General features: G+C 35.7%; 2 protein-coding genes and 1 long non-coding RNA gene across 7 annotated transcripts; 1 reads left to right on the forward strand and 2 right to left on the reverse strand.

Annotated features, from left to right (window-relative positions):
• Positions 1 to 1,415: 1,415 nt before the first annotated feature.
• On the reverse strand, positions 1,416 to 1,894 carry LOC137748095 (toll/interleukin-1 receptor-like protein). Its single transcript, XM_068488185.1, has 2 exons — positions 1,665 to 1,894; positions 1,416 to 1,551 (listed from the first exon to the last, which is right to left on the reverse strand). Exons 1-2 carry the CDS (start codon positions 1,892 to 1,894, stop codon positions 1,416 to 1,418), a joined length of 366 nt encoding a protein of 121 aa, XP_068344286.1.
• Positions 1,895 to 3,019: 1,125 nt separating this feature from the next.
• Positions 3,020 to 9,173, forward strand: LOC137746438 (uncharacterized). 5 transcript variants are annotated; one of them, XR_011069852.1, is made up of 14 exons: positions 3,020 to 3,116; positions 3,215 to 3,364; positions 3,838 to 3,883; positions 3,984 to 4,066; positions 4,184 to 4,247; positions 4,496 to 4,569; positions 4,805 to 4,868; positions 4,956 to 5,064; positions 5,143 to 5,273; positions 5,502 to 5,549; positions 6,266 to 6,369; positions 7,055 to 7,118; positions 7,968 to 8,050; positions 8,775 to 9,173. It is a non-coding gene; the product is annotated as an uncharacterized lncRNA (long non-coding RNA). The 5 variants fall into 5 exon arrangements; XR_011069849.1 differs by lacking the exon at positions 8,775 to 9,173 and having other exon boundaries at positions 5,502 to 5,573; positions 7,968 to 8,339; XR_011069848.1 differs by lacking the exon at positions 8,775 to 9,173 and having other exon boundaries at positions 7,968 to 8,339.
• Positions 9,174 to 10,370: 1,197 nt separating this feature from the next.
• Positions 10,371 to 17,911, reverse strand: LOC137746521 (disease resistance protein RPV1-like). Its single transcript, XM_068486544.1, has 7 exons — positions 17,263 to 17,911; positions 15,650 to 16,742; positions 14,892 to 15,170; positions 14,490 to 14,777; positions 13,809 to 14,369; positions 12,943 to 13,631; positions 10,371 to 11,183 (listed from the first exon to the last, which is right to left on the reverse strand). Exons 1-7 carry the CDS (start codon positions 17,757 to 17,759, stop codon positions 11,180 to 11,182), a joined length of 3,411 nt encoding a protein of 1,136 aa, XP_068342645.1. The 5' UTR covers positions 17,760 to 17,911; the 3' UTR covers positions 10,371 to 11,179.
• Between the last annotated feature and the right edge of the window lie 3,631 nt (positions 17,912 to 21,542).

The raw sequence follows: 21,542 nt of genomic DNA on the forward strand, positions 1-21,542 counted from the left end.
ATGAGAATGCTATTCAATGGACTTTAGGAGAGAACTTAATTATTAGTTTTATTGTTTCCGTTTATTTTTCTTTTCTTTAATAAGGACTTGAAAGCCCATTAAGCTAGGATTAATGGTCATTTTAATTGGCCTTTAGTAACCTTTGCCGTGGGTTTTATATGTGGAGATTGATTCTCCATTGTGAAGTAAGGATTCAGTCACCAAAACAAAACATTATCATATAGACATAGGGGCTACGGCAAGGAAGGGCAAAGAGGAGAGCTACTTTGGAGTTTTTCTTTGCTAAGGCTACAATGTAGCTTGATCATGAATATTTAATTGTCTTTGTGGTATTGTTATTATCAAGTTTTTCTTTCTTATTGAGGATCTTTTGTTGTTCCTAATACGCTTGATTTCTATTGAGATGCTAGATCACCATCTAGGTTTAAATTAAGTTGATTTGATGCAAGTTAGAGTAGATGTCACACTTAACTTGGGTTTAGCTTCTTACAATTGATACCATAAACACGTATTTGTAGATGCCATACAATTAGGGTTTATGTGATTTTCTAACGATTTCCATAGACGTTAATGGGTTCTTACTTGTTTAAATTTATCTAGATGTCATAGAGGGTTAACATGTAAGGATACTTGTGAAGCAACCAGATGCCGTGTTTGTTGAATAATTTAGGGAAAATCGATCGTCAATATTGAGAAACTACTTGAACATATTAAAGGAATCAAGTAGAATTGGTTACAGTGAATTCGGATGCCCTAGGTCTTCTTCTTTTTTTTTTTTTTTTTTTTTTTTTTTATGTTTTCAATTTATAATTTACATGCATTTTATTTTCAAGCTTTATTTTATTTTAGTTTAATTTCAAAGTTTCATATATTTTCCATTAAAGCTTCTCCACTATGATTTGTTTCAATTTAATTAGTAAGACTTTTAGAAACAATTTGATTTGTGTGGGACGATATCCGTGCTTATATGTTATACAATCATCCGATTCGTATACTTGCGAGCACTAAAATTCAAGACTTAATGAGTTTAATTTTGGTTATCTAATTTTTGCAACAGGTTAAACCCGACCCATTAATTTAACAGACCATCCGAATCCAACTCGTTAAGCTAATTAGTCATCTAAACCCAACCTGTTAATCTAATAAGTCACCCATTTCACCCGTTAACAATTTTTGTTGTTTTTTATTTTTACATTTTGCATTTCAAAACAAATTACGAGCCTTTTCGTTAATCTAGTAAGATCAAGCATTGATGTATTCTTATATCGGAGTTTTCAAGCTTTTCATTTAAAGGCATAAAATCAAAAGATTATGAGCTTTTACGTGAAATCAATTTACAGTTTATCGACATTTTGTAAACAGAGGTTGGCAATTGAATTTTATTAAGGAATTAAAAAGAAAAAGGAAGTATGTAATTACCCATCAGTCGCACCAAAATCCTCGCCGGCCAACTCTGCAGCTTCATTAAGGGCATCTTTCCAGGTCTGCACCATTTCAGGGAAGCGCTCTTGATGTCCCCGAAATGCTTCCGCAAAAGCACCCCTCTGATGCCTGACTTCGGAAGGATCGATATCAAGAAAATTGGCAAAACCGTTTGCTCCATTGTTGTTCTGCAGGCCAAGATCTCGACCAGCTCATCAAGACACCATCTGGACTCGGCATACCCGCTTGATAAGATGATAGCAGCAAGCCTAGAGTCTTTGACTGCTTGATTCACTGCTTGTGTGATAATTTCGCCTCTGGTCAATTCGTTCTCGTGGATAAAGACGTTGAATACGTGGTCTTTCAATGTGCAGTAGAGGTTGTCCGTCAATTCCTTGCGCGTTTCGCCGCTGAAGCTAAAGAACACGTCGTACTTGCTACATTTTGAGGAGGAGGACGAGGAGGAGGCCATCTTCATCAGTTGGTAATTTGGCATGCTACTGCAGCGGCAATTCTGATGATTTTCAAGCACCAAAGTAAAAGTCAACTCCCCATCATTTCAAGTCCACAAAAGAGGAGGAGCATAAGGGCTGACAAATTGGAGAGAGACGATCGCTCCCATTTTTCAGTCGAAGACAGCTGGGTGTGCCTGTGGCGAGAGGAGAGGAGGGGGACAGAGCGACTGAGATTGGAGAGAGATGGGAACTTTCGATTTACTTACGAAATTGCCACCACTTCGCACAGTGGAAGCTAGCCCACGCGTCCGTCATCGCTGCGACTTCTTCTCCGCTTTTTTTTTTTCCATTTTGATTCTCTCTCCCCTTCTCAGTTTCTGCTACTCTCCACAAACCCAAATTTCTTCATATCGTTCCAGTATTCAACGACAAACCCAAAACCCAGATCCCTAAACCCAAATTTCTTCATTTTTTATCCCTCCTCGAGTTCTAGCGTCAGATGTACCCAGATGAGCAGATCCTCAAGTCCATTTCATGCTCCTTAACAAGACCAACACGGTCAACTACGCCATGGACATCCACAAGTCCCTCCATCACACCGAAGATGTTCCCCAAGGTGATTATATAGACACCCCTTTTGTATTTATAGGTGTATGTGTTTGTTTGTGGTAATTTTTGTATATATAGGTGTGTGTGTGTTTGTATATGCGCACCCATTAGGTGTTTGACAATTTGTCTCTATGGATGTTTAGATATGGTGGATAGGAGGGTAGACGTGGTGGCTCGCCTCAAAGCTCTGCCCTCTCTCTCCACCCCACCTCTCGCCTAAGGTTTGGTTTAGAGTCTAGACCCCTGTTTGGTTTCCGAGAAAATCACAAGCTCAAATTTTCTCGCACTTTTTCTCAATTTTTATGTTGGAATTGATAGGTTGTGTTGAAGGAGGTTATCGAGAAGGTTCTCGCTGAGCCGATACGGCTTCATTTCGTTGTGGCTAATATTGAAACTGGGTATGGATTGTATGACATTTGCAAGCATGTATGTGTTCTTACTCATATAAACCCCTTAATCTTAATTAGTATATAATTTAGATACATTTTAATTAAAAGAAGCAAATTATGAATTTTTCTTTTTGTTTGAATTTACAGATATCCAAAAAAATTGGGGTTCAGTGTCCTATTCATCATTTCTACTTCAAGTGGAATTTTTGAAAGAGATGCTTTTACCCATGGATTCAAAGAGGTTTAGTGGTTGTGTTTTTCGTGTTTGCTGGGTTTTTGTTTATTAATTTGCAGCAAGTTGAAGTCTTTACTGATTTCGGATGAAATGTGATTGTTTAGGTTAAGTGGGGAGAGGTTTGTTGTGATGGAAGTGATGCAGATTGCTCTGTACCAGCAAAGGTGTGACCTATAACCTATTACATCCCCTTGACTGTTAGCTTTGTGCCAGGATTGAAAGTTGATGCCATCATGCTGTTACGAACAATAAAGGTGCCAAATTTTACATTTTCTGTTACCCTTTTCTTTGATATGCTTTCTTGGGGAAATATTTACATTTCCTTGAACATTATCCTGATGCATCAAATTTTTATTTTCTGTTACTGATATGGAACTGTTCACGTGATGAAGGTACTACAGATGTGTCCATCTTTGCATTAAATCACCGGATTTGTTTAGTTTAATGGTCAAATTATTAATTCAGACATTTGCTAACTGTTTGATCTGTTTTTGGATTGTTGTGTGCTATGGAATTGTGTAATATGTTGGATGTTGAGATGGTATTTATTAGAAATGCATGCTTCAACTGATAAATGTTTTGAGATTGCTGCTGCAACTTTACTTGCACTTCTTTTTCTCCTGCCATATCTTTTTTCTTTCTTTTAAGCACAGTCATGATTGGTTATCTACTTTGTTTTGAATTGGTTATCTACTTTGTTTTGACAACCGATATTCGTGTTCATCAGTTCTTTAAAACATCATATTTCAAGACCAGGATCCACCCACTCCCAGGTGCTCAAGAGACGATTCATAAGTTGTCAGATTTCTGTGAACTGTCTGCAGTTTGAATAATGGATTTTCTTGACACATGAATAGTTTCTAATGATATCAGGAACCTTGAGAAATCTTGCTTGATAAATTCATTATGGATATTAAGGATTACACAACCTCTGAAAAATGCTGCACAAGTTCTAGGTCCTTACACACACTCCTCTCTCTTTATACTTGCCATTTCTTTCTCTTTAATTGGTACTATTTTTTAATAGATCTTTTAAAACTGTTTGAACTTGGAATTGTTTTGTATGATTGCAGAGTAAGGAGAATGTAACCCCGAGTGGATCCAAGCTTGGAGTAACATGAAATAACAGAACTAACGGTAAGCTCTTGCAGTAACCTTTTTCCTTTTCTTCGCCATGACAAAGTAACAATAACTCCCTTTTTGATATAATGAATATTATATGCATATGTGGAGATATTCACATGAAAATGTCTGAACATAATTTGGGAACAAAGCATTGTGACAGAAACACGTAAATTTACAATTCGGGTGTTGATATTGTTGTGAATTTGGTTTTTTTTCAAGAAATTTGAATTGGATTTTTCTTTTGGAAATTGTCTATGAAGGTACTTATCTGAGGTCAAATCGTTGCTTAGAAGGCTTGGTGTGGAGCCAATCGAGATTGAATTGGATGAACTGGGTACAAATTTTTTACTATCTATTATATGGCAATGGTTGGTTTGCAATTCAATATTTATGTTTAATGTAATTTGTTAATTGAGCTTCAGTTTTCTGTGTTTCACAATGTGGTAGAATAGTCGGAATGAAAAATTTAATGATTTCATATTGCTTCTCTTTAAGTTAATTGTGTTGGATTTCTACTTTTCTGGCTTTTGTTTCTTTAATTAAATGAAGTTTGTAATGTATCTTGACAGGTACCAATCTTCTTAATGAAGATTAGAGCAATCAAATGGAGCTTCACATGATAAGTCTGTGAGGGTGATTTTTTTTGTTACTGTATTTTTCTCCTCCGTAGCATGCTTCCTGATGGTTTGACTTAAGTCTTCATTTCGGTTGCTTGCCCAGATTATACAAAACTCAAGTGGTGTAAACCTTGCTGTGGATGTATGGAGTCTTGGGTGCACTGTCTTAGACATTGCTACGACAAAAACCACCTTTGAGCCAGTATAAAGGGGTATGAATTTAGATCTACAAACGAATGCTTTTGTACGTTTGGTTTTATAGTTAATTTCACCTTCTGGGGTTTTGCTAGGTTTATGCTGGGTTTTAGTACAATTTTGAAAGGATGTATGATCTGGTGAGGTTTCTCCAGGCCATACAAAAGGCAGGGATCTATGCTCACCTTCGCATTGGCCCTTATGTTTGTGCTGAGTGGAAGTTTGGGTAATTTTACTCTATCTATAATTTTGGCTTTTATTTTTCTTATGTTTGTGCTGAGTGGAACTTTGGGTAATTTTGTTCTCTAGATCTATAATTTTTTCCACTGATTAAGTCAGATTAAACTACTTTCATTTCTTTTTGTGTCCATGGTCTAATTTTACTTGGATGATTTAATTCTATGTCATGATTTCTTCTGGGGTTTTTCCATTTTGTATTTTAAATATGTTTAAGGTTGAAGGATTCAGCGAGGAATTTTGGATGCCGAAGAGAAGAAGCCTGGTATTATTTCTTCGTTCTTTTTGAGTGAGCATCTCTTTCTTTTCTTCTAATTTTGCTTCTTTCCTTTTATTGTCGAATGTTTCAAAATTTCAACTCACATGTTCGTGTGCATTGTTGAGGAGTGTATTTTGTTATTAGTAGGCCATTATTATGCCTTTTCAGTAATTGTTTCTTTATTTTTTTCGTATTATTTTTCTCAAAACCTAATTGTCATAGCAAAGCTTTTCCAAACAATGTTTTTTTAATGTGTTGCAACATGGATGATGCAATAAAAAAATACGATGCAAGTATCTTTGCACGTTCTTATGGGTTTTCTTTTTGTCAGGTTTGTGTTTCTCATTCACAGTCATGATTCCATCATCATTTACATTTGCTTCTACATGATTTCTAATAAATTGGATATCATTGTATTTATGGTATTTCTACTTTTTTAGCCGAGCAAATGATTTCATTGAACAATAGATGCATCAATTAAATGTTGCAAGCGTATGATGGCAAAGGCATTACGGTGCCTTCAAATAATCGCTGTCTTTTTTGTTTTTTTTGTTTTTATTTCGTTTTTGACAGATTACATTAGATTTTATTAGTCTATATGATGAAGTTCTCTATTGAGAGAAGCTGCACTTGCATTATTGTTCAGGACTAGCGACAGTAATAGTACAGTGGCAGATTCTCTTATTTACGTCTGAATTTGAACAATTTATTGTATCATATAGGAAAGATGAGAAGGGAACATGAGATGATATTGAAGAAAGCGAAGAAAGCCTTGCAAGGCGTCTGCCTACTTAATTCAGATACCACAACTTTGGTTATTGTTTGGGTGAGGTGTTCTTATTGTGTAAAATGACCGTGTCTGTAAAAATTGAATCTTTGTCTTATTTTTATACAAAAATTGAATTTTTCGATCTGCTTTTTCATGTTGTGGGATGAGTGGTTTGTAAAAATTTGACCTTTGGCTCATATATATGTAAACTTGAGGATTTGGAGTTGTTTTCTGTGTTGGTTATGAATTTTAGGTGACTAAATTGGTGGTTTCATCTATTAAGTTACGTTGTTATAAAGTAGATTTTTCCTTCATTTTGGAAAAGTGCCTAGCTGAGATTATTTTCAAGTTCCCGTTCATTACAATATTGTGATTTTGATAAGAGCTTTGTCTACATGTTTTTTGTTGAGTAATGGTTTACTTGGTTAGAAGAAACTCTGTGAGATTATGTTAAAATCTATTTTGTAGATGAATCTAATTAGTTAAATTTGTCGGGTTTAAGTTATGTAAGAAATTTAATTGAGTTGAGTCTTTTTTCTGAGTTATGTTAGTAATTCTATGGAAAATTTTGTAAATTCATGGTTGGGTTTAAGTTATATTAGAAAACATGGATCATTCATGTCTCAGTACAACTGGATCTTTTTTTTACTAGCACAAAATTTTGGTGCTTAGAAGTTTGTTTCTGCTTCTCTGGTTCTTTGTCCCCGTGTTTATTAATTGTGTTTTTCTCTTATTCATTTAGGCTGTCTTAGTGGATTGAGGATCAATGAAGGTTCTTTCCCTATCATTTCAAGCGAGATTAGCTGGTGAGTGATATGCTCCTTGGACTGGTGCAATATCATTCATGCTCACTATATACTACTGCTCTTGTAACGTTGGGATGTTTCAAGATTTATGACTTTATGCTCTCTCTCTCTCTCTCTCTCTCTCTCTCTCTCTCTCTCTCTCTCTCTCTCTCTGCACTCTCTTTCTTCCCTCGCTCCCTCTCTCATGTAGAGCTATTTTATGGTGCAATGTGTTTGTACAATAGGAAGAGAAGATAAAAAATGTGAGTGAGAATGTCACCCATTCATGCGGATCTTCGATTTGGTGGGTGGGATTGTGACAGTAGAAGAAAGAAAGTACGATAATGGGAGTAAACTATACCCCTTACAAATATTAGTTTCGGTTATCATGTCCAAGTTTTTCTTTCTACTTTGAATGAAGTTTTGTTTGTATGTTATGTTTTCATGGAAGCTCTTGCACATGTTTCAATTACGTTGTACTTGAATATTTTGAACTCAAGTCAAGCACAAATTTTTTTTTTTTTTTTTGTTGAAACCATTGAATTTCGTTGTACTTGAATGATTTAGATGTGGGGAATACATTTACGTAAGGATTAATTTTAACCATTGAATTTTATTTCGTTTTTCCTTGGAGCTTGAGTAGCAAGGTCATCAAATTCTTGTATTCATTATTTGTGAGAATAAGTACAGATGCATAACAATATTGTTACACTTCTACTTTTCTTGGGTTTTTATACATTTTGTGTGTTTGTTTAGTGTTGCCTTGGAGTTGGACGCACTGTGTGATGGATTGTGATTTGTTTGAAAATATATTTAGTGTGATGGTTTTGAGTATAATGTGTTTTTCTAATACTGTTTCTCTCTTTGTAGGCCAGTCATGCATAAGAGGTTCCCGTGTAGAGGAGGAAAACTGCTGCAAGTGGAGGATAGGTAACAGCTCAAGACACGTGCAGGTAAACTGTACATATGCATCTGGACAAAGTAAAAAGTAAAGGCGGGTTGGCTCTTGGCTGTAGCTTCTCCTTCTCGCCACAATAGAAAATACTTTTGAACTGCATTAACCTGTTAATAAATTAAGCTTAAGCTATATTTTACTGATCAAGAATGGGTAAACTGTTTTAAATAGGAAAATTAAGTGCTTCTATCAGGTAAACTGTAAAGTTAAGTTTTCTGGTAAATTAGATATATAGTTTAACTCGAAGAGTTGAGTTGACCTTTACTTTTGTAAAATTATATAGTTTAATTGCTCAACTCTTGAGTCAATTGTTTGCCAGTAGGAATTTTTAATTGCTTCATCAATGATGTTGATTCAATTTGAAGAAGAAATAGGACTTTTTTTCAATAGGAATTGTCCTGTCTCACATGAGTAAGATGTCCCAAATGTTCATAGGTTCTTAGGTGCTACAACATCTTTTTAGTTGCTTTGTGTGGAAACCATTCATACCTGTTGTGACTAATACATTTAACGTCCACAGCAAAGTGCGGGTACATTTTCTAGTTTAGTCTAAACTAGAAGGGAGAGAATTCGTACTTAGGCATAGAAAGGGTGAAAATGTATCTAGTTGACTTGGCTACGCCAGGCATAGGGCAAGTACTCATTCTTATGTGGCATGTGACATTTCACAAACAAGTCTTCAGATCCATCAACATGAAATTTACTAGTTCTACTTGTTTCAGGTGTAGGCCACAATATCGAAGAGGTGTGCTTAAGCCTCACAAGTCCCTCTTGGCATTTCTCTTGTATTTTTTTTTTTTTTTTTTTTTTTTGAACAAATGATATTGTCTAGGGGTGTGCTAAGTCTCATAATGGGCTAACAATAATGTAGTTTAAATTCGCCTTTAACAATAATTGAACCTAAAACCACAATTACAAATGGAGAGAATAATTAAGCCCACGATGATGCCCCAAAGCAAACTCTATCTCATGATCCTTTTTGTTTTGTTATATTCGTATTATACATGCAATAGTAACTAGCCTTCATGCACGTGTGAAAACGTATGCAGAAGACATTTTTTAAATCATAGCGTGGTACTCATGACTTACACATTTTAAATATATCTATATGCGTAAATTGACAAAGGAAAGTCAAATATTTTAAGTAAATGAATAATTTTAGATCATGTTAGAAGAAACCCCTCATAAACCAATTAAAACAGTTGAATTCACATAATAAAATCGGTCTCTATAGAATTTACATTAAGAATAGAGAAAATAATATTTAATAAACAATTGATTGAATCATATTATTACTAGCCTATTGTGAGGTTAAGCTCACCTCCTTTCCCTTTAGTGTAGATAATATCGTTTATTTAAAAAAAAAAAAAAAAAAACAATCATTTGACAATTAATTTAATCACATTATTATCTGTGTGCTAAAGATTTTTTTTTATTTTTTTTATTTTTTATAACCGGCATTACACGCCTCTTAAGATATTTTAAACGTGTTTAAAAATAAAGAAAATAATATTTAATAAATAATTGATTGAATCACATTATTGCTAACTCATTGTGAGGCTAAGCCCACCCCATTCCTCTTTAGTGTAGATAATATCGTTTGTTAAAAAAAAACAAACAATCATTTGACAATTCATTTAATCACATTGTTATCCGCATGCGGAAAACCTTTTTTATAACCAGAATTACACGTCTCTTAAAATGTTTTGAACGTGTTTAAAAATAGAGAAATTGAATCACATTATTGTTAGCCTATTGTGAGGTAATAATTAAAAAAAAAAATTTTAAAAAGCACCAAAAATTAAATTACTAAAAACATACTATTAAAATGACAAAAATGCCCCTGTCTTATTTGATGCATTATTTTGGAATGCCTTTTTAAGTTTTTTTTGTTTTGGGGGCATTTTTGTCCAAATATTTTTGTTGAAGCATAGTGACACCAAATCACTATTCACCTTTTCCATTCTCTTTATATATAACTAGGCGATAAGCACACACTCTGTGTGTGTGAACAATTTCATTTCATTTTTTTATTTATTTATTTATTAAGGAATGATTAGTTTTTAAAATTTTAAAAAGAGTATGAAAAAATGATGGTTGACCAATTTCTCTTAATAAGTGCATATTTTATCTTAATATTACATAATTACTGTTTTTTGTCCTCATTATGTAAATATTATGTATCAAAAGTGAGGATAAAACAGGAAAAATAGGGATATGATTGTCATTTTGTCAAAATGTACAAAATTACTATTTTACCCTCATCATATCAATATTGTGTATTCAAAAGTAAGGGTAAAATTAATAAAAAATTGAGAAAAAAGTTGAAAAGGGCTCTTCTCTAAGGACGTGTTTATGTATCTGTAATCGGAATGAGAATGTGGAATTGAATTCCGATTACGGAGTACTCTGGTGTTTACTTAACATGGAGGAATCAAAAAAGCAATGGGGCCCACACAAATTTTGGAATTCAATTCCTTGTATTGGTGGAATTGGATTCCCTAGATATAGGTGGTAATTCAATTCCTGATTGTTTGGGCAATCGGAATGACACTTTTGTTCCCTTTATACCCTCACTTACTTTTTATATTTCCAAGACTATCATTTATAAACCCATTAAAGTATATAAAATATTTGATTTGGGACAAGGGCATTTTAGTAATCATACTAGTTTATATTCCGATTCTGCTGAATTAGTAAACAGCTTTGTGGAATTATATTCCGATTCTAGAACATTTAAGTAAACAACTTCAACAGGAATCCAATTCTGACTTCTCCTCATTCCAACTCCTACTCAATTCAATTCCTCATATTTTCATTACCGTTACGTAAACATGCCATTAATAGAATAGATAGATAGATAGATAAGACAACTATTCCACATTCCTCCTCTTTTCCCAAATCACATTATAGCTTCCAAAAACAGTTTGTACCAAATCTGGTGGCAGGGGAATAGGAATGGAGAAACCGAAGTCTATGCTTTCTCCTCCCATTATGCACACGATGCACCAATATAGAGATAGACTTTCATTAACCTTCCTCCTCCGGCAATCTCACAAGTATTAACTCTACCATAAGCCAAAATCTATCCCAATATTCGTGCCTTGTGGAACTTTTGCTTTCCAAATTATCTGAAGAGGATAGAAAATGAGAGAAGATGATTTATTAATGGAAAATTTTATTTGAACCAACATAACTTGTCTCTACACCTAACTTAAACTTTAAATATGAATCATCTTTTTTAGCCTATTGTATAATTACCATCAAGCACAAGATAAAACTAAAATTAAAATTAAAATTTATCAATAAACCCTCTCATCACATCAAACTCTATCATCACAGAGTCTTTATTCCACGTTCATTCTAACTAAAAATACTAAGACGCTCTCATACAGTAAAACAAGCTCTTTTTGACTGATGGTGATGATTTTAAAGTTTTGAATCCTCCAACTAAAGGATTAATCAATATAATCTCAACAAAATCCTCTACGAAGGAGTTGGCAATTTATACCTAGCTCTAATTAAAAATTATGCTTGAACGTAACAAATGCAGGAGTAAGGATCAAATATCAGCAACATAATTATTTAAACTCGACACAATTGTACATCAGAGTGACGAGTACTGCATCCTATTCAATATCCACCAGGTCCTAGATTTTGTATATCATAGTGACAAATATGTCATAGATTGGATTCTGGTGGGACAGACCGAATAACATGAGGAAATTCATACTTCCTTTTGATTCAAGCATCTGATTCAGAGGTTAATTATCGATTCAACAAATTTGGGATTAAGGTTAGAACTAATTTTGTATAAACAATGTGTCTTAGGTTCACTTTGATTATTGGGTTTTAATTCTTATTTGGGTCTCTTTTGCAGGTGGTGATTTCTGGGTGTGGCTATGAGGTAATTGCAATGTACTCTTCCTGCAATTAAGATTGTTTTTGCAACAGGATACAATGAGTTTGATTAAGTTATTAAGTTACTCCCTTTGCAACTAAGATTGTTTTGCAAGTAGAAGATAACAAAAGACTTAACAAAGTTAAGTTGGGTTAAGAAATTAGAAAAGCCATAGAGGGGCCGCAATCCTTATGAGTGCAAAAGATTTGAACTCCACTAAGCACAAGACAAATATGTGAGAGATATTGCTCTATGTACGCCTTGAATAAGTTGTAGAACATTGATTTTGAGTTTTTATTTTTGAATGGGTGTAAAGATAGATCTATATATTGAATTGGGTCTTCAAGGGTAATTTAAGTAGTAAATTTAAGTTTAAAGAGATATTGATAGTTTAATTAAAAATAATATGAATGTAGAGAGTAAGTTGAGTGTAAAAAGAGGTTATATAGGTTCAAATAAAATTTTCCTTTATTAATTAATTTGCTAGAGATTGACTTACACGAAAGTACATGGGATGAATCAGAATATCACCCATAACGAAAATAGGTAGGACATTGACTCAAGTCTATAACCACAATATCACCCATAACATTAATTTAACATTTTCTTGTAATGCTAATACTCAGCAGTGATATAAACGCGTCAAATATTAACGTGTCGAACATTTGAAAGCCTCTAACCCTTCTGATGCCTTATTGGAAAAAAATTTCGCTGCAAATATAAATATGTCGTAACTATGAAATACTAATGTAAATGCAAATAGTGAAATCCGAAGATGGGATTTCACAGTACTATTGAAAACATGATCTTTTCTAGAGATTAAAATGAAGTTTTCTTAAATCAATTAATAATACATCTAGCAACATGTCCATTTTGGTTATTTCAGAGTTCCAACACTTCTATATAAAAATTTAACAAACACCCTGACACAGTTTTCTTTTTTAATTTGCTAAAAGCACTTTTAGCACTATAATTTACCAAACACTTACTTGGTTTTTTTACCGCACGACGGAAGCAGTTTTGAGAGAAATGAAAACAATCCTCTTTTGGGAGTTCGATTCTCATCAGATAAATCAGGGCTCGGTCCTGCCTCGTCCTCACCACTATCAATACTATCAGACCTCAATATTTTCGAAGGAAGGTTCTCATCAGATGTGTCGTGGCTTGTTCGTGCCTCATCATTGTCTCCCGACAAACAATCCTGATGTGGGTTTAAATCATATAAACCAGGATGCGAATCATCCGTATTTTCCTTCATAAATTTGTCCCAGACAAGATTAACCGCTACTTTCTTCACTCTTGCAGAATTATCTCCAGGCCGAGCAGGCCCTACAAAAATCTTGACTTGATCGCCTTTTTGCCAACAGAGCACATCGTTCGATAACTGCCCCTGCCAAAGATAATGGTCTTCATAATCACAGAAAGTTGGTACTGAGGCATATGTTATATGGGCGAGCAAAGCAGTACGCTTGGTTTTATTTCGAACGGAAATGACAAGAGGACAATCCTCAGGTTGTTTGTTTGAAGAGTATACACAGCACAGAGTCAACCCATTAAAATTACTACCAACGCTTTCAGTCACTGCAAAACAGACTTCATCATCCCCGACATACTTGAACCACTCAGGAATATAATTTCCATTGAGGAAAATGCCACCATAACCGCAAGAAGTCCATCCCTATACCATGTAGATTAAGATTTGTATGAGCAACACATTGTAATGAATGCACCTTTACACATGTACATGTTCATCTGGGTGTGTGAGTGTGTGTGTGTGTGTGTGTGTGTGTGTGTGTGTGTGTGTGTGTGTGTGTGTGTGTGAGAGAGAGAGAGAGAGAGAGAGAGAGAGAGAGACCTGTAGTATCTTCTTCCTAAACTCAGCAGTGAGATTTGTGCACCCTTCCATATGAATCCTTGTCATGGACTTTAATGATTTGTGCAGGCCCCCAATCTCAGTGATTTTGGGGGAGTGATTGAGATGCAATACTCTCATCCTTGACATTTCCGAAAAATTTGGCATTTTCTCCAATGCAATGCACTCATCCGCTTCCAGGATTTCCAAATTTGTTGGTAAATATGGAATTTTCTGTAGATTTGTGCAATTATTCAAGTGTAACGTTTGAAGCTTGTTAAGTCTGCTGAGGATAGGTAGGCATTTAAATCCATTGCCTCTTGCGTCTAAAACTTCTAACGAAAATAGAGCCCCAAGATCTATAGGAATTGCATGATCTGCTAGATTGCAGTTTGCAAGAGACAAGTACTTAAGCTTTTTCAATCGTAATACAGAGTGAATCTCGGACAAACTCTTACAGTCTTCAAGTATCAATCTCTCAAGATTTGGGATTTTTGAAAAGTCTGGTAATCTGATCAGGCGATTGCAATAACCAAGATAAAGAAACTTCAACTTCTCAAGTAACTGTAAGACAAAAGATGAGGAAAATCAAAATTCAAATAGAAGAGAGAAAGCATGATGTTGGTATTTCCAAAACGCGGAGAAAAGATTTGATATATAGTTTGGTTGAGTTCAAGACAGTACCACGTTCCCAGCCAAGTCCTCCAAGTTTTCAAAATTTGAGCAGCCAGTGAGATCAAGAGTTTCAATAGATGTCAATTTGTAAAAACTCTTTGGGAGATCCCTAAGCAAGCAGTCTTTAAGATCTACTGAAACAAGTTTCTCAAGTTGACCAATAGACTGGTCAATGTTGAGCAAAGACTTACAGTCTTGAAGTACCAACTGCTCGAGATTTGGGAGTTTTGAAAAGTCAGGTGATTGTCTTAGGTAATGGGAATGACTGAGATTAAGAAACTTCAACTTCTCAAGCAACTGTTAGAGAAAAGGAAAAAAAACTCAAATTCAAATATAAGACAGAAAGCATGATGATGGTGTTTAGAAAACCTAGAGGAATGAATTAATAATTTGGTTAAAGTCATAACATACCAGATCGGAATCCTTCCAAACTTGTGTGAGTTTGCTATAGCTGAGGTCAATAACAACTATGTTTGGGTGATCAAAATCTTCTGGTATGACCTCCAGGGGGAATCCATGCCAACACAACCATCTTAACTCATTGAACAGATTGTTGTAACTGCCAGTGAGCTTGACGTAATTGAGTTTGAGCAATCTCAGACTATGCATGTTTCTAAATGCTTCTGTACTGAAAATAGTCTCGTCAGACTCTTGCAAATCTAAAGTGAGTCCTTGAATTGCTTCAGTTCCCTATTGAGGAGGAGGAGGAGGGGAGGGGTGGGAAAGAATTGAGTAAGAAAAGGGCTATCTGCATGTGAAAAGATGATTTATGCACACAAAACCTATCACTCGCCTGGTACCTATGAATTAAAGCCATATAATTTGTGCTGAGACTTCCGTTGTGCTGTGTCCAAATTTGTTAGGTATCTAAGTATCTGCTACAGGTGTTATATTTCACCTCTTGCATCTAAGAAGAGCAGAACATATATGATACATGATTCTGTTAATTAATTTAAGATAATTCAATACAATCGGTTCCTTTGATATCTCCTACACTTTCCTTTTTCTCTTTTCATTCAACCTGTAGTATATATGGGTATCTTTCCAATCAACTCATTGTGTTGTATACTGTTGAAACGTCCAACATATACAAATTATTAGATGTGTGTGATATGCATATTTATTAAGTAGATGCATTTAACATAAAATTTGGTTGCAAAAGTACTTACAGATTTGTCTGTCAACACCTTTAGCACATCGTTGTGATGCCATAACCTACTGCGGTTTCCAGGGTCATGGGATTCTAAATGCACAATTTCTCTTCCCATGTCGCGAAGCAAATCATGCATCACCAGTGTGAAATCATCATTAGTAGTTACAAGGCATCGTTCTTGGAGGACACTGATTCCGATTTCTGGATATAAGTCACAGCCATCCAATATTTTCATGACATAGTCCTTGTTCATTCCAGTAAAGAAACATGATATATCAAGGAATATAGCCTTCAGGTCATCATCAGCTAGCTGATCAAAGCTTATTTTAAGTCTATTGAGAACCTCCCCACGAGGATGACATTTCAATTTCTCCAACTCACTTTTCCATTCACTTGAGCTTTTCCCAGATAGATAAGAACCTAAAACTTCAAGTGCTAGTGGTAAACCTCCACAGTAATCAACAACTTCTCTTGAGACATGAAGATATTCTTCATTAGGATAATTCTTACTGAAGGCATGCCAACTAAGGAGCTCAAGAGCTTCTTCTTTATTCATTGCTGGTAGATGACAAATCGTATTTGCTTTTAGTATCTTTAGCAAATGTTGGTCTCTTGAGGTTATAATAATTCTACTACCTGGGCCGAAAGAGTCACGTTTTATAGCTAATGCTTCTAACTGTTTCACGCTATCTACCTCATCAACTATGACAAGTACCATTTGGTTGCCAAGTCTTCTTTTTATATCCTCGGTCCCTTCATCAATTCTACTAACCTTTATGTTTCCTGATCTCAATACATCAGAAAGAAGTGTGTATTGCAACTTAACCAGTTTCTCTTCTCTCACACTAGCAAGAAAACTTTTACCTTCAAACAAACCCTGATATTTGTTGAAAATGGCTTTGGCAACCGTCGTTTTACCCACTCCACCCATACCCCAAATTCCAATTATGCGAACATCATTTGATCCTCCAACATCTAAATAATTACTGATTTCTTGCACCCGAGAATCTATTCCAACTGGATTGGTGGCTACCTCTAAGCATGGTCTGCGGTCCAAGACTCTGATGATCTCTGTGACAATTTCCCTGATAAACTTTCGTTCTTCGTCCCTGGTTGTCACAAGTCCAAATGAAGCACAAGTTAGATTTATTATACAAACTGCAACTTTAATATGTGGATGTGTTCGTTCAACTATAACTATTCAGAATTTGACGAGTCAAAACCGCCAAATACCATCAAATTTTGATGCCTAACCATTCCGAATTTTACTGAGGGGCCATTTAGATTTGTTTATGTAGGAAGCAATTATGTTCGTGAGTAGAAGTGCTTTCAGTCTACACATGTTAACATTTGCACTAAAAATTCAAGACCCTGGAAAAGCATCTGACATGGACGTCCCTAGAAACCGCTTCTACGACTCAAAAATACTTCTAAATTTTTCCGCAAAAGTGCTTTTGATTGTTAGAATGCGTTTTATCCCTTCGAAGAAATCCCAAACAAGCATCATTCTATTGTTTCTTAATATGGTTTATACACAAAAAAATGTTTTTAAATATGTAAAAAATTTAGACTGGGAAATTAAACACATACAAAATAAAGAAAAGGAAATGAGAAAGTAAATTTATTTACCAATCCGTGAATCTAGCATTAAAACCAGACAAATTTGCAGCGTCAGTAAGAGCGTCTCTCCATAGCTGTAACTTTTCTTTGGCGTCATACGACCGCCGTTCGTGGTCCAGAAATGCTGTTGCAAAAGTACCGGTCTGTGTCCTGACTTCTGAAGGTTGGACATCACAGAATATTGGAATAACCATTTGACCCAGTGTTTTTCTGCACTCCATGATCTTCGCGAGATCATCAAGACAACATATTGATTCCGCATAGTTCTCTGAGAAGACGATGACAGCGACTTTAGACCCTTGGATTGCCTGATTCAGCACGTTTACCTCATTTTCCCGTCCTCTTAGATTGCCATCGCCGATACGGACGTTGACTTCGGCATGTTTCAACGCGTAGCAGAGGTTGTGCGTGAACTTCCTGAAGAACGGGCGTTCGTATTCACCTTGAAAGCTCAAGTACACGTCGTAATTCCAACGTTTTAAGGAGGAAGACGTCGAGGCATCCATCGGAACATTTGTTGCTGCACTTGTTTTGGTCCGGTCTGATTATTGTTCTTGGCAGAGGTTTTTGTGTTTGCACAGACGAAGAATATTTTCAGATCTATGATCTATCTACAAACACCACACAGCAGAGGAAGGTAAAGTCAAAGCCCGCTAAAGTCCAATTCATTTTTTAATGGAATTAACTTGGCGAATCCGGATCTCGCTAGATCTTATATGTGAAAATTTTGAAATTCTGTCAATTTTGTTTATTCATGCGATTAAAAATTATTTTAAATATTTTTATTTAAAATTAAACACAAATAGTATTTGACAAAAACTGATCGTACGATGTACGATAAATTAACACGATTCACAAATCTCCAAGATCCTCACCAAAAGCATCTGGAGAGGATCCTGTTGGTGTTGGCTACTTGTTTGTGAATGATATACCAATCTTGCCACTTAATATTACGGTCTAATGGTATTTATTTTCTTTTATAAGTAAGAGGTTTTATGTTCGATTCTCGTCAAATAAGAATTTGAACCACATTATTACTAACCTATTATGAAGCTAAATCTACCTCCTCCCATTTTGTGTAAATAATATCGTTTGTTTAAAAAAAAAAAAATTAGAGACTGAGCTACAAACTTATTAGCCTCTTGTCACAAACGTTTACGCATGTGGTTTTTTTCTTTTTTTATTTTTTACCTATTTTAGATAGAAGTTTTAACGAAACACTTCCGGTATTGTTTACTTTAACGAAAAATAATTTTTTTTTAAAAAGATACCTATCAACCACCTTACATGGTTTCTTTTTTATTTATTTTTTAAATCTTAATAGCCGAAGGGCAATTTTGGTATTGTGAACACTTCAATCTTTTTGCCTTCTCGTTTTATATACTACTAATATATCACCATGCACAAAGTGTAAAAAAAAAATTATTTTTGTTTTTAAAATTGAAGGAGAGAGGAAGAGAGAACATAGGAGTGAAGAGAGAGGGAAAGATGTTTTTTTTTTTTTTTTTTTATAAATCAGATATGATAAAATCACATGTAGGTAATGTTTAAAAAAAACAAAATTTTATTTTGTGAAATTAAGTTATTGTCCTTAACTTTTTTGATGTGATAGAAAACAAAAATGTATTTTACCCTCTTTTGGTTGATAAAATGGGTTTCATTAATGTCACATCCCGGCCCGGGGCGGAACACTTCCCGGGCCCGTTCCACCACCGTAGCACGAGCAACTTCCCAGTGGATCACCCATCATGGGATTGCTCTAGCTCCCTTCTCGCTTAACTTCGGAGTTCCTACGGAACCCGAAACCAGTGAGCTCCCAAAAGGCCTCGTGTTAGGTAGGGATGGAAATATATATTTAAGGATCACTCCCCTGGACGATGTGGGATGTCACAATCCACCCCCCTTAGGGGCCCGACGTCCTCGTCGGCATACTACGGCCAGGGTTAGGCTCTGATACCAAATTGTCACATCCCGGCCCAGGGCGGATCACTTCCCGGGCCCGCTCCACCACCGTAACACGATATTGTCCGCTTTGGGCTTACCATTCCCTCACGGTTTTGTTTTTGGGAACTCACGAGCAACTTCCCAATGGGTCACCCATCATGGGATTGCTCTAACCCCCTTCTCGCTTAACTTCGGAGTTCCTACAGAACCCGAAGCCAGTGAGCTCCCAAAAGGCCTCATGCTAGGTAGAGATATGAATATACATTTAAGGATCACTCCCCTGGGCGATGTGGGATGTCACAATCCACCCCCCTCAGGGGCCCGACGTCTTCGTCGGCACACACACGACCAGGGTTAGGCTCTGATACCAAATTGTCACATCCCGGCCCGGGCGGGACTACTTCCCGGGCCCGACTCCACTACCGTAACACGATATTGTCCGCTTTGGACTCACCATTCCCTCACGGTTTTGTTTTTTGGGAACTCACGAGCAACTTCCCAGTGGGTCACCCATCATGGGATTACTCTAACCCCCTTCTCGCTTAACTTCGGAGTTCCTACAGAACCCGAAGCCAGTGAGCTCCCAAAAGGCCTCGTGCTAGGTAGAGATATGAATATACATTTAAGGATCACTCCCCTGGGCGATGTGGGATGTCACAATTAACACGTATTTTAGAAATATAAACTAGCAAACTAGTATTTTAGCCTAATTAATTTCTTTCATACTCTTGGGCTAAAATTTAAGGGAACTTTCAAGAAAAGGGATTGGACTAAGTTTATTTTAACCAAAAACAATGCTATAAATTTATTTAATGAAAAAGACTTGAATTTTACTACAAACCCTTAAACTTTAATAAAAAAAGGACAAAAGAATTTAAATTTTAATGAAAAATGACAGTTTTTAATATTAAAAAAATAACTGACGCCCAGGATCTGCACATCATCACACATACTGTTTATGAAACTTATTACATTGCTTTGAAGTCATTTTTATTAATTTTCCTAAAATTTAACTTAGAACCATTGGAGCAAAAAAACTTTTCCTAGGTTAAAACCTAAATTTTAAACCAAATGTTGGAAATGGTCTAATGGGGGGCAACCCGAAAAACAACTAACAAAAAACTTATTATGGTGTGACTGACACATCCTGACCCAAAATGTCCATTAGAACTCCGAACCGAGTTGTGCTGGCCGACACCTGGAAGGTGACGAAGCCATAAGATGTAGTGAAGTGGAATAAATGAATAACTTTAAACCTAAAAGTGCCTAATTGAAAGAGTGCACTGTGAGTGGGAATGAGCCCATTTCACATGTGATGACAGAGTATAAGTAAAGTACAGTCGAGTGAATTGAGAATCATACCATCGAAGGTAATCTCCAATACTAAGATTGTCACGAATCCTCATCGATAAGAAAGCTCAGTTATTAAAACCTAGAGGGGCAAAAAACAAGAGTGAGTGTGCCTGAAAATAAAGTTTTATAACAACATTTTCTGAAAACATTGCAACCCCTGGCCATAAAACAAGTATAATTTCCAAAATATACTTACAACGTATAGTATAAAAATACTTACCATAGCCTGCAAAATCTCAAGAATTCATTATGACACATTATCTTGTAACTAAGGGTATGACATCCAAAATCACAAAATCTCAACAGTAATATAAGTAAAATCAGGTGCTCATCAATCTATACTAGCACACAAGTCGGAGTTGCCTAATGCGACCTGTACGACTGAACTGATGTTCATCAATCTATACTAGCACACGAGTTGGAGTCGTCTAATATGACCTGTAAGATAGAACTAGGTGTAATCATAATATACGCTCTAGTGCTACAGTCACGTGAAAACTGACGCTATTTGCGGTCACCTACAAGTTAGAGTTTTCTAATGCAATCTGTACGACAGGATTGACACCTACTTAAATCCAAGGCGAGCGTGCGGTGCGGAGGTGAACATACATATGAAAGACTGACCCTGGCCCTGGGCGAGCACTAAAACCGGGGTGCAGCAATGATGAGCAAACTACATAAATATAAGCATGCCATCGTGATTCGATAGTTCTAATCAACATACTAACATTCATAGTCGTAGATATAATTATGGCATCAAAGATTATAAGCATACCTGTACATCCCTTAGGATGTAGCATATTTCATAAATTATGTCATTTCGCTAAATCTCATAAACTTTAGTCTAATCCAGGCGTACGGAAGAAATTTTTTTTCAAAGGAAACGATCAATCACACACACACACACACACACACACACACACACTATAAAAAGGAAAATACCCACTCACCTGAAATCCACGCTACAACTCCCTAACACGAATATTGAGACG

This window comes from Pyrus communis, chromosome 10 (genome assembly GCF_963583255.1).
Source record: "Pyrus communis chromosome 10, drPyrComm1.1, whole genome shotgun sequence".
NCBI classification, from domain to species: Eukaryota; Viridiplantae; Streptophyta; class Magnoliopsida; order Rosales; family Rosaceae; genus Pyrus; species Pyrus communis.

Bases quoted from the DNA above. Each gene is read 5' to 3' on its own strand.
- LOC137748095 (XM_068488185.1), bottom strand. From the start codon at position 1,894: ATGGCCTCCTCCTCGTCCTCCTCCTCAAAATGTAGCAAGTACGACGTG. The intron at 1,552-1,664 runs GTATGCCGAGTC...TTCCGAAGTCAG, and splicing joins GCTATCATCTTATCAAGCGG to GCATCAGAGGGGTGCTTTTG.
- LOC137746521 (XM_068486544.1), bottom strand. From the start codon at position 17,759: ATGGATGCCTCGACGTCTTCCTCCTTAAAACGTTGGAATTACGACGTG. The intron at 16,743-17,262 runs GTAAATAAATTT...TGTGACAACCAG, and splicing joins AATGCTAGATTCACGGATTG to GGACGAAGAACGAAAGTTTA. The intron at 14,778-14,891 runs GTATGTTATGAC...TTTCTCTAACAG, and splicing joins TTTGGAAGGATTCCGATCTG to TTGCTTGAGAAGTTGAAGTT.